This window comes from Accipiter gentilis, chromosome 36 (genome assembly GCF_929443795.1).
Source record: "Accipiter gentilis chromosome 36, bAccGen1.1, whole genome shotgun sequence".
Taxonomy (NCBI): Eukaryota; Metazoa; Chordata; class Aves; order Accipitriformes; family Accipitridae; genus Astur; species Astur gentilis.
In genome coordinates this window covers 1,490,442-1,507,122 of record NC_064915.1, presented here as the reverse complement: position 1 = coordinate 1,507,122, position 16,681 = coordinate 1,490,442, and the positions used below count along the sequence as shown (strand labels likewise).

At 46.5% G+C, this 16,681-nt stretch overlaps 1 protein-coding gene and 4 non-coding genes across 5 annotated transcripts; 3 read left to right on the top strand and 2 right to left on the bottom strand.

Annotated features, from left to right (window-relative positions):
* The first annotated feature begins 411 nt into the window (after positions 1–411).
* Positions 412–484, top strand: TRNAT-UGU (transfer RNA threonine (anticodon UGU)). The gene has a single exon. It is a non-coding gene; the product is annotated as a tRNA-Thr (tRNA).
* Positions 485–1,037: 553 nt separating this feature from the next.
* On the top strand, positions 1,038–1,109 carry TRNAP-UGG (transfer RNA proline (anticodon UGG)). Its single transcript has one exon. It is a non-coding gene; the product is annotated as a tRNA-Pro (tRNA).
* Positions 1,110–1,911: 802 nt separating this feature from the next.
* On the top strand, positions 1,912–1,985 carry TRNAN-GUU (transfer RNA asparagine (anticodon GUU)). Its single transcript has one exon. It is a non-coding gene; the product is annotated as a tRNA-Asn (tRNA).
* A 1,801-nt stretch (positions 1,986–3,786) lies between these two features.
* Positions 3,787–8,805, bottom strand: IL4I1 (interleukin 4 induced 1). Its single transcript, XM_049792906.1, has 6 exons — positions 8,484–8,805; positions 7,410–7,522; positions 6,415–6,616; positions 5,892–5,960; positions 5,160–5,293; positions 3,787–4,945 (listed from the first exon to the last, which is right to left on the bottom strand). Exons 1-6 carry the CDS (start codon positions 8,751–8,753, stop codon positions 4,108–4,110), a joined length of 1,626 nt encoding a protein of 541 aa, XP_049648863.1. The 5' UTR covers positions 8,754–8,805; the 3' UTR covers positions 3,787–4,107.
* Positions 8,806–16,330: 7,525 nt separating this feature from the next.
* TRNAL-CAA (transfer RNA leucine (anticodon CAA)) lies at positions 16,331–16,438 on the bottom strand. The gene is made up of 2 exons: positions 16,401–16,438; positions 16,331–16,376 (listed from the first exon to the last, which is right to left on the bottom strand). It is a non-coding gene; the product is annotated as a tRNA-Leu (tRNA).
* Positions 16,439–16,681: the final 243 nt, after the last annotated feature.

Genomic DNA, 16,681 nt, shown 5'->3' with positions numbered 1-16,681 from the left:
GAGGAGCTATTTGCCCAACCAGCTCTAGAGGAGCATCAGTGTGCGGTTCTGCTTTGTCTTCCAGACTCCTTAAAACTTCGTATCTGCCCAAGGGAAGGAAACACAGACCAGTCACCCCACAAGACCCAGAGGCTGAGCAGGAAAAGGGCAGAGACCCTGCAAAGAAGAGAAGGCAGAGGCAGAGCTCCCCTTCCCTCCTATGTTTCCTTGCAAAACCTCCTTTTCCTTCATCAAAACTTCACGGCAGCCACTGCAGAGAGCCCTTCTGCAGAAAACACTGCAGAATCACGACAAAGGGTGAATTTGCCCTTAAATACAACACTTTCAGGTACAACAGTTGTATTCATCACTTGCAAAGAACGTTGGTGCTGGGTTTTGGGGCGAAAAGGGAAAAAAATAGGGGTTTGCCACGGCTCCATAGCTCAGGGGTTAGAGCACTGGTCTTGTAAACCAGGGGTCGCGAGTTCAAATCTCGCTGGGGCCTCAGTGAGGTGTTGGGGTTTGCTTTTTCCTTGTAATTTGGGAAAATGAGAGTGTTTCTCGGTGAAAAGCAGGATTTTCCCAGCTCTGACATGAAGATCCTGTTCTGGAGAGCAGGCATTGGGGAAAAGCAATGTGGTGGGGGCATTCCTGGGCTGTATGTGGGGAACTGCATCTGGATAATGTTTTTATAGCTTCTGCTGCTGGTGGGACTGGTGACTTCGGGTGACCCAGCGGGGAAGGGATTGCAGGAGCATCCCGCAAACACAATGCAGATGTGCAGCCTCATCTCTTCTCCCACCAGCAAACCCTTCCCAGCTGCCAGTCCCCCTTTGGACCATGTGAAAAGTTAGAGAAGTTGTTTGTGGAGGCAGCAAAATTGGTCTAAAATAGGCAAAAGGAGTGTGATTCCCCCCCCCCCCCCCCCCCCCCATGTAGGACAGGAGATCCCTGAACTCCCCATTGCAGTGGGATGCTGCAATAAGATGTGGGGTGATGTGCAGAGCTGTGGGGAGGCCAGTGGACGAGGGTGAGGAAGAGGAGAGTTATTTTTGCCCGGCTCGTTGGTCTAGGGGTATGATTCTCGCTTTGGGTGCGAGAGGTCCCGGGTTCAAATCCCGGACGAGCCCTTTTTGGGGGGGGGATTTCTGTGCTTTTCTATTATCACAATTTCCAGGACATGCTTCTGAAGTCATCCCCAGCACTACTTTTAAAGATAACAAACCCAAACATAGCTCTTAACACATTACTTTGACATCACAAGGCTTTTGATTTTCTTTTAAGGTGATTTTTAATTTGCAACCTGAAGCCCAGCAGCAGCAGGGATCAGAGAGGCAGTTCCCCAAGAGCCTCATGCAAAGGATTTGGGCAGAGCTGGTTGGAAAGAGCAGGATTTGCTTTTCTTTTTCCACCCAGACTGTCTTTCCAGATCTTCTCCCATCCATCCTTCTACGAATAATAACACAAACATTGGTGATACTGGTACTGCTAATGTGAAAATGCAAAAGTTAAATGTCTAGGCTAAAAAAGATGCTGGATGTCCTGATGAGGCATTTTACGGCAACACTTAAAATGCTCATTATTAGCCTTGTTCCCACTGTTACTACCCAGGCAGAGGGCCAGCTCTGAAGCAAAACCCGCAGGGTTCAAGAGCAAAGGACACATGTCCTCAACCCCATCCCTTTGACCAGGCCACCCCTTTGACCAGGCCACTTTCCTCCTCTCCATCCTTGTCCCTGTCCTTTCTCCCTGAGGCCACTGCTTTGCACTGCTGAAATTAAGCTGAGATTTGCACCAGCATAATTTTTCCTTCTTTCTCTATTATTTGTTTAAAGCTGTTGGGGCGTTAAAAGCAGGTAACTGTTTTGTTTTGGAAAACGAATGAAATTTGACTTTTGCATCATTTTTCTGTATTTTGACCCTCTTGGGCATGTCTCTGTGGCGCAATCGGTTAGCGCGTTCGGCTGTTAACCGAAAGGTTGGTGGTTCGAGCCCACCCAGGGACGAGGAAGGGTCGGGTTTTTTTTTTTTTTTGCTTCCTCATTTTCCCTACAAAATCATTAATGATGCCCTGCAGAGAGGGGAGGTGCTGCTAATGGGCTTTGATTGCCCTGAACAGCCCTACCTGTGAGCCCTGCCCTCCCCTCCCCATGACCCAGGGGCTCTATTTAAGTTCAGTCCTGGGGATTTGGTCCTTTTGCAAGCTGTATCGAAGGAGGATCTATGCTTTGCTCAGGTACTGTGGGATGGAGCTGTGGCAGGTGGGATGGTGCCCTGCTGGGGTGGGGACGGTCCCAGCCCTTCAGGAGCTGCTAGCTCTTGCTGTGCCCTGATATGATGTTGCTCTAGTGAAGAGCCTGTGGGTCTGAGTTAGGAGGAAGGTGTGAGCTTAAAGGCTAAAGAAAGCATTTGCTTTGCTAAAACAATTTGTTTGGGGAAAGGGAGCTAGTGTTCTGCAAAGGCTGGGAATGATGTGCAGTTATAAAACCTGAAAACCAAAGTCAGAGGTGGTATGATAAAGCAAGTGGGTAAAATCCTTCTATTTTCTCTTTTTGCAATGATTCAAGTTTTACAGTTTACTTTTCCTAATGCAGCTGATGCTGTGCATTGAGACCAGCTCCCTTCTAAGTTTAAGAAGGTGCTTGTGGCCTTTTTGATAAATTTTCTGCTGTGATGCAACCCCTCACTTGCCCTGATTGGAGGTTACATGTGTGGTCTTGCATCAGACCAAAAAAACAGGCTTGTGTCCCAGGTCACTGTGCTGCTTGTTACCATACAGAATGTATATTTGTTACAATTCTTGAGCAGATGAAGGAAACCTGATAATGATTACCGATGAAATCTTGCATTTCAAAGCATCACTGAGAGTGGTTGGGCCTCCCTAAAAGTGATTTGAGCTCATTGCAAGGAACCACCTGGCCAAGCTCTCTCTGCTAATGTTGATTGCTCTGTACTTATTTAATTATCACCTGTGTTTAAATGGTTTAAGCTAGTGCAAGTCTTTGCCTCTGCAATGCCTGGTAGAAATCTGCTGGGTGTAATTAGGTCCAGTCCTTCCCTGTATGTAATGGTCTCCACCAGTTCTGTCCCTGCTCCCTCTAGTAAGGGCTGAACCTCTGTTTCTTGGGCTGGAGAAGACAATGAGCCATTCCCCTCCAGCTATGTGGAGTCAGAGGTTGAGAAGCAGGTTCGTGTTTTATGGGGAGAGAGATGAATTATATGCAAAGCAGCTAAGTGACTGCAGCAAAGTCTGGCCTGATGTACTTAGCTGCCGGTCTTGCTTTTCCTTTTGCTTATTTATCAATATCCTTCCAATAATCTGAAAAGACACCTGCAGCATAGATTGAGTTTCCAAGACTATGAAATTTGGGACAACGGTTACTGGTGAGAGGACAAAGTCCAGTAAAAGCCATAAACCTCTCTGTGTACAGGCTATATTGCTTCTGGCTTTGCTTCTTATATTCATTATGTTAAATCTATCTCTTGCTTGGTGTTGGCCATGCTTTGAGCTCAATTAGATGGGAGATGGGTAGAGGAGACCACGGAGGTTAGGGATCAGGATTGCATCCTGACTGGTACCTGTGGGGGTTAGGAGTGGTTGTGTTGGACTATGCAAAGGAGAGGATGACTTGGAAGCAAGGAGTTATCTCAAGTTCTGGAAGGGGAGGAAGACCCAGCTGACAGGTCATGAGTTTCTGAATGGCTGAAGTGAGGTGAGATGATATATATATATGGTGACACTTCTCTCTGCAGAGACATGGAGACACCTCAGACACAAGGAACTGAGAAATACTTAACTTTATTCCATCTTAGTAATTTCCCAAATTACTTTGTACATTAATAGATCAGAAATTGCTGCAGTGTTTCTGAGCCAGGGTAATATTAGAGTTGTGAAACCTACTTAGAAGCTACTTTGTTTAGTACTCCCTCCTATCCTCATGAAGTGTTTAACCAGGTAGCTATTAGTCCTGTCTGATGATAGTCAGTGCTCTTTCAGTGTTTTCTTTAATGTCTCAGCTGCTGAGGTCCTTCTGCTGACTTTGCTTGGAAAGAAACAGATTTATACCACTAGAAGTGCCTTCAAACCATGCTGGTGGCACCCACCAAGCTCAGCTGGGGGAGCCCTGCTCAGAGATCTTCCTTTTGCAAGAAACTCCCCAGCTGCTTCCACCCCCCCTCCTTGTTCAGCATTGGGGCTTCACTGCTGTCGTGATGGATGTTGCTCGCAGCCCTGACAGCTGATTTCATGGCGGTGTCAATCCAGGCATGTGGCTGAGCTGTGTGTTCTCCTGCAAAATGCACCCTGCCCTCGTGCTTGAAGAGAGCCTGAGAGTAGTCAACAAACTGGTAAGGGGTGAAGGCAGCAAATGCCCCCAGGGAGTGTTTGTCCAGCTGCCACTTCTGTATCACGTACTGGTCACAGGTGTACTGCAAGTAGTCCTTGCTCACTTGGTGGATATCTGACAGGTCTTGGAGGACCACATCCAGGTACTTCTCATCTGTGAGAGGCAGGAAAAACTCAGCATCATCATTCCAGGTGTAGGAAGCCAGGATCACGCCCAAGCCACTGGAGAAGTTGTGGCTGGGGTAGTAGATAAAGCGGGAAGGGCGGTCGGTGATAGACTGCCCTCCTCGGATGCCATCCTTCTCCCAGAACTTCTCGGTGCAAGCCAAGGCTATTTTGGAGGAGCTTGCATAGTGGATGGAGCGCAGGGCGTGGGTCTTTGCAGAAGAGAGTGGTGGCAGGAACTGGATGTGCCTGGTGGCTTTGGCGGTGGATGTGACAAGGACGTAATCTGCAGTTACTACGGTTGGGGCCAGAGTGTCCGGAGCACGGTAAAACACACGGACTTTGTTTCCCTTGGCCATGATTTTCTCCACTGTGCAATTGAACTGAATTACGTTGGACAATGCTTCATGGAAGGCTTTGGGCAGTTGGTCAAATCCCCCTGTGATTTCATCAAAGCTGAAAGGAAGAAGAAGCAGGAGGTGAAGGAAGCACATTGGGGTTTAGGAACTGTAAAACCTGACCTCTCTGAGAGATGCTAACAGAGCTTGGTGGCCCTTTGAGTTGGAAGGGATTCCCATTCAGACACCTAAATACCACTGAAATTTCCTCTTCTGGTGGATTGCTGTGGACCATCACAAAATGGGGTTAGCCATAAGAGCCATCATCTTACCTCTCACTAGAGAAGATATCAAAATCCCACAGTGAGGCAAGGAAGGAGAGATAAAATCCAGAGTCCTCGTTCAACAAGTCACCAATCATCTGAACTGCTCCTCGGCTTAGATTTCCTACTTTAATCAAATACTCCTTGAAAAGCCAGGAAGAAGACATAGCCTGATGTTATTATCTCAGTTAGTGCATGTATCCCCTTTATATCCCAAGCCAAAACTCATGCCCTGCTGACTTGCTCCTGCTCCTGATCTGCTTAAAGTCTGGACCAGAACCTTTTTTTTATGCAGCTCTAACTTCTTGCAGGATATCAACATTACCTCCAGTTTAGCACAACAGAAGCTCTGGACATGAATGAATAAGGGATTTGTGGCTTGATGGACCCACTCTGAGAAGCTGGATCACATGAAAATGTAGTGGATTGCTCAGTAAATCCTCCCCAGTGCTTGATGGAGGAACACAGCTAATCTTGGATAAATTTCTGGAGCATTTCCCACAGCCCCGGCTTCTCATTTACTTCCAAATGATGAGACTGCTCAAACTCCTGCATCAGAGGAGTCATGCTTGTTCCTTTCTCAGCATTTTAAGTAGAAGGCAGCATTGATTAGGGAAAAGGCATCCAGAAGTGTTGACAGGGGAAGAAACTAGAGTGATTCAGATCCTTTCTCAAAGCAGGGATGGCAGGTTAATAATCAGCAGGGGGGATTAAATTTACTCTCAAGGCCCAGCCCTTTACCTTGGTGGAGAAGGAGTCATATTTAGCTAGATATTTCTTGCAGTCTGCAGTCTGGAAATCCTTGAAAGCCTGGAGAGGAAACATTGATATATTCCTGAGAAAAGGCACATTTCCCAAGGTGTTGCCCCAGATTCTGTTAGGATTAATCTGGGGTATTCAGTCTTGGGGTTTGGTAATCCCTGGAGATGAACTAGAGCTACTGGTTCTTGCTGCTTGGACTTCAAGTTTGGGGAAGTTATGCCTTGGTGTGGCATTTCCTGCTTCATCCAAGTCTTGGTGAATCTGTTCCAGAGAAAGGAAGCCTTGTGTATAAAGAGGGTTTTGCAATCAGCAGCCCTCATTTCTGAATAAGCCTTTCCACTTTTCATTCTGAAAGGACCCTACTCTTTCTCAACTGATCATTGAACCTTCCTCAGCCCATCATGCAGGTGAGGGTCCACCACAGCTGAGAGGAAATAGCTTCAGTGTCTCTTGGATGAGTAACATCGCTGGAAGGTAGCATCACTTCCCCATGGGCACATACCTTATTTAGTGCTTCTCTATAAAGCTGGCTGGCACTCTTGCCTCTCTCTGATGGTTCCACTGTATAGTTTAGGATCTTGGGGTTTCTATTAACTTCCTCAGCTCTTATCCGAGTGCCGTTCACAAAGTACCAGGTGTTGTCGTCTGTCTGGATGAATGGGTTTAGCTTCAGGTCAAACTGCCTAATGAATTCACGGACAAGCCTAGAAAAGAGAAGAGCACATGGGGACAAGTGCTTGCAGACAACCAAACCCAAAAACCCTGCCACCAAAACATTAGAAGCATAAAAGCATGCTTTCCCATCAACTATGTTGGTGTAGCCGTGTATCATTTTGGCTTGTGAGTGGAGGCTGTGGCTATTTAAGGCACTGCTATCTCTAGTTTTTATTGCTTGACGTTGTCCTGCCTGCTCCCAGCTCAGTGCAGCAACCATGTGGCTATGGAGAAAGGTGCCCTTTGGCTTATGTTTTTTTCCAGCTGCAGGTTGCAGAAGGATGTAATCAAGAGTAAGAGCAATGCCCTGCTGAAGTAGGAGGCCAGGGTTCCCTATGGCTCCAACCCTTCTCCTTGGCACATCGTGTAGTTGGTGACCCACCTACAGCCTCTTCCCACAGCATTTTGGCTAATGGCTGAACCTTGTTTGACTGAACACTCTTAGAGAACCCAGGCTGGGTGCCCTCTCCATCAGACCCAATGGAAATTCACCCATCTTCTGATGTTGTGACTTCCAAAACAGAGGTCTGACTATGCATGGGCATGATACTGAGATGAGAGGTCTTCTTTCATTCTCCAAACTCAAATGCAGGTGATCATCTGTTTTTCATCCCTTTTAAGCAGATGCTAAGCTCTGGGGGAGAGATGGGGCAGCCAGTTCCTTTCTCCTGCTGTGCTACACCCACATCCAAGCCCTCAGCCCCTTCTCAAAGCACAGCCTTGCTCTTCAAGACAGGCTGGTTCCTCATTTGATCATGGCTATGAAGTAGGACACTGCCTTACCTGTGCTTGCCTGGTAAGCGCATGGCTCCCAGCTCCACGTACCAGTCCTGCCCCTCTGGTCGGTATGTCCTGATCCGTCCACCAACCTGACTGCTCATTTCCAGAACAGTAACCTAAAAACAGGGACATGGTGAAGTTTGCAGATGTTCAGGCAATGACTATTTTAAGCAAGCCACCTACAAAGCAAGTTCACAGGCACTTTGGCAGTCAGCATTTATGGCCCATGGGGTGGTACAGGTCCCCTCCAGGTGGCAAACAAACCATCTGTAGGTCCAAACCCTTCTCTATGTTGGCCAAGATCCCTCTACCTACAGGGTAGTTTCTCAGTTCCTAACTTCTGTGTCATGTTTGGGCACCTACTCTCTGATGAGAGGGTCCAAGTGTTGGTTCAGATGCTCCCTGTGCTGGAAGTGTAAAATAAGGTTTTGAAAACAGCCAGAGGAAGGCATCAACCTGTCCCTCCATGCCTTTGAAACCTTCTTTGCAACTCATGGATTTGAATTTTGTCTAGCACCTTGGGATGGTCAACACACTTTTGAAACCCCCAGACTACTTGCCACCTGAACAAGGCTGGATTTGAAGGGCTCATGAGTCTTGTGCTGGTTGATCTACAGCAACGAATGTCACTGTTGGGCTGCAAGTTGCAACAGGTTGGAGAACTGTAGAAGCTGAGGGTGGAGGTGCCTCAAGAGGGTTCTAGTCCAACCTCCCACTTGCAGCAGTGCTGTCTCCAAGGCTGTCCCAGGGCAGCTGTAGCTCTTCCTGACCTCAAAAACCCTCAGGGACAGAGAAAGAAGGCTGCCTCTTTTTACTTTTGCTGCTTGCATTCATTCGGGAAGCATCTAAATAAGTTGCTTTGTGTCCAACTTCCCACTATTCTCCCCTGTTGCTGCCTGTGGTTTTAAAAATCAAGCCTAAATCTGATTAAATTACTGGGGCCCAATTGCTTTTCCTTCCTTCTCCCACCACTATGGCCTACTCCCTTGCATTTCCTTTTCCCTCTCCAGGCTGAAAAATCCTTAGTGTAGGAAAACAAGACCCAACGGCACTCATGGCTCCCATGCAGCTACTTACCCTGTGGCCAGCATCTCGGAGCAACTTTGCTGCTGTAAGCCCGCTTATTCCTGCACCAACAATGACCACGTTTGCTGGATGAGTTGCAGGTTCTAGCCCATCTTTGACAATCTTCAGCAGTTCCTCATAGTCTTTGTCGTGAAGGCAATATTCAGGGAAAGACTGAAACCTCTTTGCATTTAGCAGACCTACTAGCAGGAGTATTTGGAAGAGGACTAGGGAGAGAAAAAAGAAGAAAATAATGCAATGAAGGCACTTGGCAATCAGCATGCAAGTTCATTCCTGACAGCCCGGGAGGGTGGTGACAGCACAAACTGTCTCTGAGTATACTGGTGTCCAAAGAGGAACATCTAGCAAATCTGTTTTCAAATCAACTGGCATGATTATGAAATCCATGGCATCAGCATATTTTTTGTGACCACAGATAGATGTCACATGGTGTCAGTGAATGTGATTTTTTTTTTAAGGAGACATCAAGCCCATAGATGATTATTTTCACATTCATTTTCTGCTTTTGCAGCTGCTGTGGCGAGTTCCCCAAATGAATTTGACCACTTTGAATAGCTCAAAAGACTCCATAATGAAGAGTGATAATTAATGTCATTCATATGCAAAGAATCAAGGCAATCTTGTTGTCCCAACTGCCCTTTCCTATACCTTAGTAATTCAGGGCATTTTTGATGCAGTAGGTAGAAGGGTGGAGGGAGGAGACAATATTATATAGAAAGATGGATAGACTAGATGGGCACTATTGCATAGATGGGCAGAATAGATGAAGACATTACAAAGAAAAATGGACAGATTAGATAGATGAAGATAGGTGGTGGGACTTCTCTGTTTATTTAGAATGGTTTAGTTTCTGAGATACCCTACAGGGAACAGAGATACGTATAGGGAACAGCAGGCAGAGTGCAGCCATTCAGAATAACCGTTTCTACCAGAACAGACACAACAACATTATAATAGTGTTTTCACAGGGAAAGGAAGTTTGAAGAGAAACCACCTTGGGATTTTTCTAGTTTTGGTTTCCGTTCTTTAAACTAACTATAGAATAAGCTTAATTTTCTTTTCCTTCCCCCAAATACTGCCAGTTTTCTTCCAGGGAGCAATAAAAAAAAAAAAAAGCTTTTAAAACCACACCCTGGGTCATTCTTACTCCTTGGAAAACCCTGGGGAATCACTACTTTTGCTGGAACAGCCCCAGATCTGCAGACAACCTCGGTTGAAGTGCCCCTGCTGTGAATAAATCAAATCATTAAGTTTGGAAAAGACCTCTCAGATCATCAAGTCCAACCACCAACCCAACACCACCATGCCCACTAAACCATGTCATGAAGTGCCACATCTACATGGTTTTTTGAACATCTCTAGGGATGGTGACTCCACCACTTCCCTGGGCAGCCTGTTCCAATGCCTGACAACCCTTTCAGCAAAGGAATTTTTCCTAATATCCAATCTAAACCTCCCCTGGTGCAACTTGAGGCCATTTCCTCTTGTCCTATATAAACCTCAGAGCTGTTATCCTACAGGTGGTTTTCTGAGAGACCTAAGTCCAACTCCTGAAAGCAGGTCTCTCTACAGCTTGTAGAGCTGATCCAGTTTCCTGAAGACACTGACTGTGGCAGTAAAAAAAAAATAAAAATTGGAAAGAATCTGCTACAATTAGCCTGTTAACAGCAGGGTTGCCTTCTCTCAAGCATGGCAGAAAGTGATATTGCGTTGATAAAGCTGCATCAACCTTCCTGACCTGACATTGCTGCTGCCCTGATCTTCCTTGAGGACCAGGGATGCTGCCTTGAGTTGTGTTTTTGGTGTGTGTGTGGTTCATAGTGGTGTAGAGCCACCAGCCAGTCTTGCTGTCCTCATCTCACCCAGTGTGGCAACCCCAAATACCTAAGGACCTTATAGAAGACAAAGGAGATCCTTTTTGGAGATCAGGCTTTCTGTGGGAGGAGAGCAAATACATTGGGACCAGCTCTTGGAAACGTCTGATGGATCTCCATCTTCCATCTGACCTTCCTGTGTTGTGGGTAGATGTGGTAAAACCACAAACCTGGTGTGAGGAGGAGGTGTCCTCCAGGAAGGTGCCTAGAGATTCTGAGATTGTGCCTATGTTTCCATCTCTCCCTGCACAACTAGGAACATCTCACTCCCCAGACTTGTAAGGGAGTTCTACCACTGCCCACAGTGCTGCAAAGTTGAGCTCCAGGTGATCGTGAAATACCTTAGCTGAAGAAAGGAAGGTTTGTGGTTATGCTGTCAGGAGGTGACATAAAAGGCAGATGTTTTACCAGGTGGAAGAAAAAAAACCTCCAAAAACCCAAGCATTGAAGATGAAAGAAAACCAGAAAAAAACAGCAAGAAGAGCTCAAGAGTCAGGGGAGAGTCACTCACCGATCCTAGACATCGTTCCAATAGGAAGACAAGTCCTCTGCTGAGATTTGATTTCATTTTATACCCTCGCTTAAAAAAAAAAAAGCAACCTAGCTCTGGTAGTTTGAAAAAAGTCCCCCAATCAGTACACCCCGGAAGAGGGCCAAGTGTGATTTGTCATAAGAAGGAAGAAGGTGAACCAGCAATTGAACATGTAGTTTGTTCCTCTGCCGTAGTTTGGATTTGTGTTTTTCTTTTTACTCACTGGTCTTACCAGCTTTGGACATGAGCCATCAGTCTATGGCATGTTTCCGGGAGTGTTATGATTATCAGAAAAGTCAAGAGTGACCGCACCCTTCCCTGTGAAGGGCAGAGAGCTTCACAGCAGTGAAATATAAGGTTTGGGTTTTTTTTTTCCCCTTGTACTGCACAAAGGGGCATCCATCTAAATCTATCTAAATATCACGGGTTTCATTCTGCATCCCAGGGAGACCTCTGAGCTAGCATCCAAAATATCCTTTCTGGCAATGGAAACAGGTATTTCCAGACAACAGTTCATCTATGGGACACTTTTGTGTTAAGTGTTGCGCAATTTTGGTTTGATCCTGTCTTCATTATTGTAGAGGAAACTCAGAGCTCAGATGCCCTCACTGAAATGGCAAAAACTCCATGATTTGTACCAGCATTTTCCCACAATGGAGAACTTTGACCTACCAAAGCACCATGAACCATCCCTTGACTGGTTGACCACATCTTACCCACCATATGGACATACTCTACTCTGTGTAGGCACCTTGGCTGGTCTGTTCCTTAAATAAATAAATAAACCCACCACAAACTACCCTTCCCCTCCAAACTTTCTCATCCCTTCTATCCTTTGCCTTATGCTTAAAGACTGTATTTTTCAGTGTCCTGGGTTTGGCTGGGATAGAGTTAATTTTCATCCTAGTAGCTGGTGTAGTGCTATGTTTTGGGTTCAGTCTGAGAAGAATGTTGATAGCACACTGATGTTTTCTGTTGTTGCTGAGTAACGTTTAGACCAAGACAGGGATTTTTCAGCTTCTCCTGCCCAGCCATCAGGAAAGCTGGAGGGGCACAAGAAGTTGGGAGGGGACACAGCCAGGAGAGCTGAGCCAAGCTGGCCAAAGGGATATTCCATACGTGTGAAGTCATGCCCAGTATGTAAACTGGGGAGATTTGACCTGGGGGGATCACTGCTCAGGAACTAGCTGGGCATCGGTCGGCTAGCGGTGAGCAATTGCGTTGTGCATCACTTTTTTTGTATATTCCAATTCTTTTATTATTATTATTATTGTCATTTCATTGTTGTTATTATTTTCTTCCTTTCTGTCCTATTAAACTGTTCTTATCATGAGCTTTACTTTTTTTCCCCCCTGATTCTCTCCCCCATCCCCCTGGGGGGGGAGTGAGTGAGCGGCTATGTGGTGCTGAGTTGCTGGCTGTGGTTAAACCATGACATTCAGTTAATCAGACTATGTGCTGATTTGGTTGAGGAAGTGAAACTCGATGCTTCCCAGACTTCTGGTGCTGAGATCACCAGTCAGCATTCAAGGTAGATACCAGTGTCACGGAAGGGGCTTCCCCTGAAAAGCGTTTTGCTGGAAATGGTTTTGCAAACCTCCCTAGTGATTGGCTCTTCTTAATACTATTTTCTTACTGAAATCCCCTCTACCCCACCACTGCTCCCACCCCATCTTTTTTTTTTTACTGCAATGTTTTCTGTTCTCCTTGTGTTGGGGCCCAGAGCTACGTGCACCAAAGCAGAAGCAAACTCATTCCCTTGTGCTATTAAAAGTTTGGTCTTTAGATGTCTGGGTGTCTTCCCTAGCCATCCAGACAGCAAGGTTGAGAGGACAGTGCAGCTTTGGTATTATTATAGGATCGCTGTATCCTAGGGTGGTGATACCTTTTATCTCTGTCTCTCTTTCTCTCTTTTTTCTACCTTGTTCTTCCTTTTCTCTTGGCAGCCAGCACCTTATTTTGCTCTTTCTCTTTCTCGCCGCATTTATCTTGCTTTGTGTACATAGTTTGATGACATTAGTCATCTGAATAGTTCATCCATAGAATTTGAGTTTCATGTTGAATCATTTTGGTAAAATTGAGTAAACTTCTCCCCTCCTCTTTCCCTTTGATTTTGTGACTTGCTTGGCAGACAGCAATTTCTTGAGTTATCGCATGATTGTTTCAGTTTTGTTTATGTTTGTGCTCAGTAAACAATTTGATTGGTTGTTTGGTGGTGTTTCACTTTAATCTACTCCAAGGGATTTCGAGCTTTCCACAACCTCCCGCACTACGTGGGGTAGTGTGCTGGTTGGGTCGTGACAAAGGGACATGGGCCTTTGGAAATATCAGGTGGTGGTGCCCACCCATGATGCTACATCGGTCTACTGTTTTAAATAATGCCCAGGAAGAGTGGATTGCAGAACCATGGCAAGGTCAGGACTGACAGCATTGCATGGATACCCCATGTGTTACCCCTTCCATGAAGTCATGCTCTCAGGAAGTTACAAATTAAGTTCCCTCTGGGTGACTCTAGTCTTTTGGGCATGGTGCTTACAAATTAAGCCACTGGTGACCAGTTTGATTCAGGCTTAACATTTGGAAAAGGCAAAGGCATTATTTTTTTCTGCAAAAAACCCCTTGTTTTGTGTCTGATCTTTTAGTAGCTTGTGATTACCAGGTGGTTTTCCTGATACCTGTGGGTGTCTATGCTGAAAACCCAGCAATATGTATTATCTCTTCATATGAAGCAATGATACTTCTTGGGGGATTTGGAGATTACATGATGAAACCAGTATGTACACATATTCCCAGGACTGCTGGAGATTTTGGAGTGACAGCAGTTTGTTTCATCTTGTTTTTATAAGAGCTAGGTTAACGCATGTCCTGACAAGTTGCTATAGGATCAACCTCAAATTACAGGGTTTATTGTCTGAGTATAAGCAATGCATATCACCAATTGCAAAAGGACTTCCTCCCATGTTCCTGTCTGCTGCTTCACTGCAGATTACTGGAAACAGTTTCCACTTGAAACCAATTACAGTATGAAGCTTGCAGAAGGCCAGTGGGAGGGATGAAAACCAGATTGAATCAGTTGGTGTCAGATGAGGGAAGAAGGGACAATTGCAAATAATTCCTTCTAGTTTTGTGGGTTGTTTTTTTTGGTATTTCTTCCAAATAATTGTCTTCTGGTTTTAATGTTTTTTCTTAATGAAGGGAGGAGAGAAAAAGTCAGGGTTTGGTCCTCCAGAATCAGAGCACGTAGATGTTGCTGTGGGACATCAACTGTGTTTTTGACAGTGGATGGAGGAACTTGAAAGAAACGTGGGAGGTGTGTGTATGAGCATTTACATGTGGATCTGAAAAATGAGCTATGTATGTAAAGCATGAGGAGGGAAAAACCTAGGGTGTATCTGTGTGGACTTGTTAACTAAGTAATTAATTATGATGAGTCTTCAAGCTGGAAGACACAGGTCTAAGGTGTGTAGGCACCTGTTGAGGAAAGATGCTCTTTCAAAAGATTTTCTTGTCATTCATTTCCTGCTCACCCAGAAGACTCCCAGGACATGTTGCACGTACTCAGCTCAGTTGTGCGTTGTGCGACTCTGAGACAAAACTTTTGAGACTGGGGTGATACTCTGAGAAATAAATGCTAGTTTTTTAGGTTGGGTGGAAGATTTTCACTGGGAGGGTGAGCATGCCAGAACAGTGGGGTGTCCTGGAGGTCTTCAAATCTTGCAGGCACTCATGACGCCTAGTTGCGCTGGCCAAGAGGGATCCCAGTGCCCCACACTGGCCAGGATTCTACCCGTTATGAATTTGGGGGTGGGAATTGTTCACTTGGCCAATGGTAGGGCTCAGAGCTGCTCCTCATTTGCATGCTCACTTGCATAAAACGGGGAAGGTGGGGGTGTTTGTAGCACTGAGGGGTCTGGGCAGTGCAGGGACAAGGCTGAGCCATGGCGTCTGCTAGGGGGAGAAGGGGGACCCAGCCGGGAAGGAGATCCCAGAAGGAAAAGGGACCCCAGCATGGAAGAAGACAGAAGAGCCATGCCAGGAGGTCTCTGGCCAAGCAGAGGAAGCATCGGGGCCAGGTGAAGCGTTAGAGTAAAAGGGCTTCAAAACGCTTCTTCCACACCATCAACACCAAGATGCTCAACAAGATCAGGCGAGACAGATGGTTCATCTCCCACCAGGCAAAGAGGCTCACTGTCAGCTTCATGGAGGACAACTATGAGCAGGGGTCGAGCGAGGCTGAGCAGCTGCGGAGGGAGAGCCGGCGATCCTCTCGTCAGCCCTGCACATTTGCAAGCTGCCCTGCAGCACGTGGTGCCAAAGGGGGGGAGGCGCGTGCCCACTGCGGTCTCGAGAAACAGGCACTAGAGGAAACATCCTCCTCCTCTTGAGGTTTGGATGTGTGGAAAGACCACCAGTTAGGGAAGAACTGAGCAATGTACCAGGTGGAGCGGGGAGTTTGTTGAATGAAATAGTCAACATGGTATTGCAATAAAGCCCAAATGCAGCAGCTTTTGCTGGTGTCAGGGGTTTCCTTTGCGGGAAAGGATGAGGGGCTGGGCTGTGGCTTAGTGTTTCATTAGTGAGGATCTGTAAGTGGCTTTTATCTTAGAAAAATACAGGCTTTCATGGCCTCCTTGCTGCAAGTAGATGGTTATATTTGAATATATGGACTTTAATTACTAGCAGATGATGGGAATTGCTGTGAGCAGGGGGAAAAGTCCTACCAGTCTAAATTACCCTAGGATAGTGATGGTGATATCCCAGTTCTGCTAAATCCATCCCTCATCAAGTTGTTACCCATGACAACTAAAGCAGTGATTCTTAAAAAGAACCAAGATCAGCCTGGCCACATGCTGTGCAGCAAGGGTGCCAACCGGCCTTTAGACTAACAGGTGGTGTTTGCCATCACTGTGTGTGCGCTTCGAGGGTTGAATTTGCTGCGGAAAAGCCTATTATTGATATCATCAGAGGCAAAAAAAAAAAAAAAAAAAAAAAAAAATTCTTTTATTGAAGGGCCGGGGGAGAAAAGGAATTTCCCTGACCGGGAATCGAACCGGGGCGCCGGAGGCAAGAGCGCCGAATCCTGACCACCGGAGAAGTGATGACAACTTTTTGCCGCCGCGAACCCATGCGTGTCCGCGTCACGACAGACCCCGGGGAGGGGGCGGCTGCGCTGCTCCCACCTCCCCCTGCAGGCCAGAGAACCACGGAGCAGCGTGCACCCCGCTGCCACCTCCTTTCCCTCCTCATCCTCGTGTTTTTTCTCCACGGGTGGGCACAGTTTGCAAGCAGAGTTTGGTACAGGACCAAGGAGGAGTTGGGGGGGGGGGGGGGGGGTGAGGAGAATCAGCATTTTCCTTAACTCGGGTGCGGGAGTGATGGGGGAATTATTTTAAAATAATATTAAAAATTGTAGTTGTTAGAAGGAAAAGGTGTGTCAGAAGTGGGATTTGAACCCACGCCTCCATTCGGAGACCAGAAATCCCCGGGCAGGGAAAGCAATGCCTTGAGTCTGGCGCCTTAGACCACTCGGCCATCCTGACACTGCCAAGAGCCTTCCTCACCCTCCTCATCCTCAAGAATTAATCCTGCCACAGCTTGATCTTTCCTGCCTGCCATGTACACCCACCCCTACCCCCAAATTTGCAGCAAGTTTATTTTTTGCAGCAGTAAAGCCCTCCACCAGAGGAGGCAACGCCGGGGGTCCTTCATCAGTACCTTGGAGTTACAGGCTGCTGTGGATAAGGTTATGAAAGGTGAAGGTGGAGTGTGTTTTGCCTCCTCCA

Bases quoted from the DNA above. Each gene is read 5' to 3' on its own strand.
- IL4I1 (XM_049792906.1), bottom strand. From the start codon at position 8,753: ATGCTGATTGCCAAGTGCCTTCATTGCATTATTTTCTTCTTTTTTCTC. The intron at 5,961-6,414 runs GTATGTGCCCAT...TTTCCTCTCCAG, and splicing joins ATAGAGAAGCACTAAATAAG to GCTTTCAAGGATTTCCAGAC. The intron at 5,294-5,891 runs GTAAAGGGCTGG...TGGCTTTTCAAG, and splicing joins ATGACTCCTTCTCCACCAAG to GAGTATTTGATTAAAGTAGG.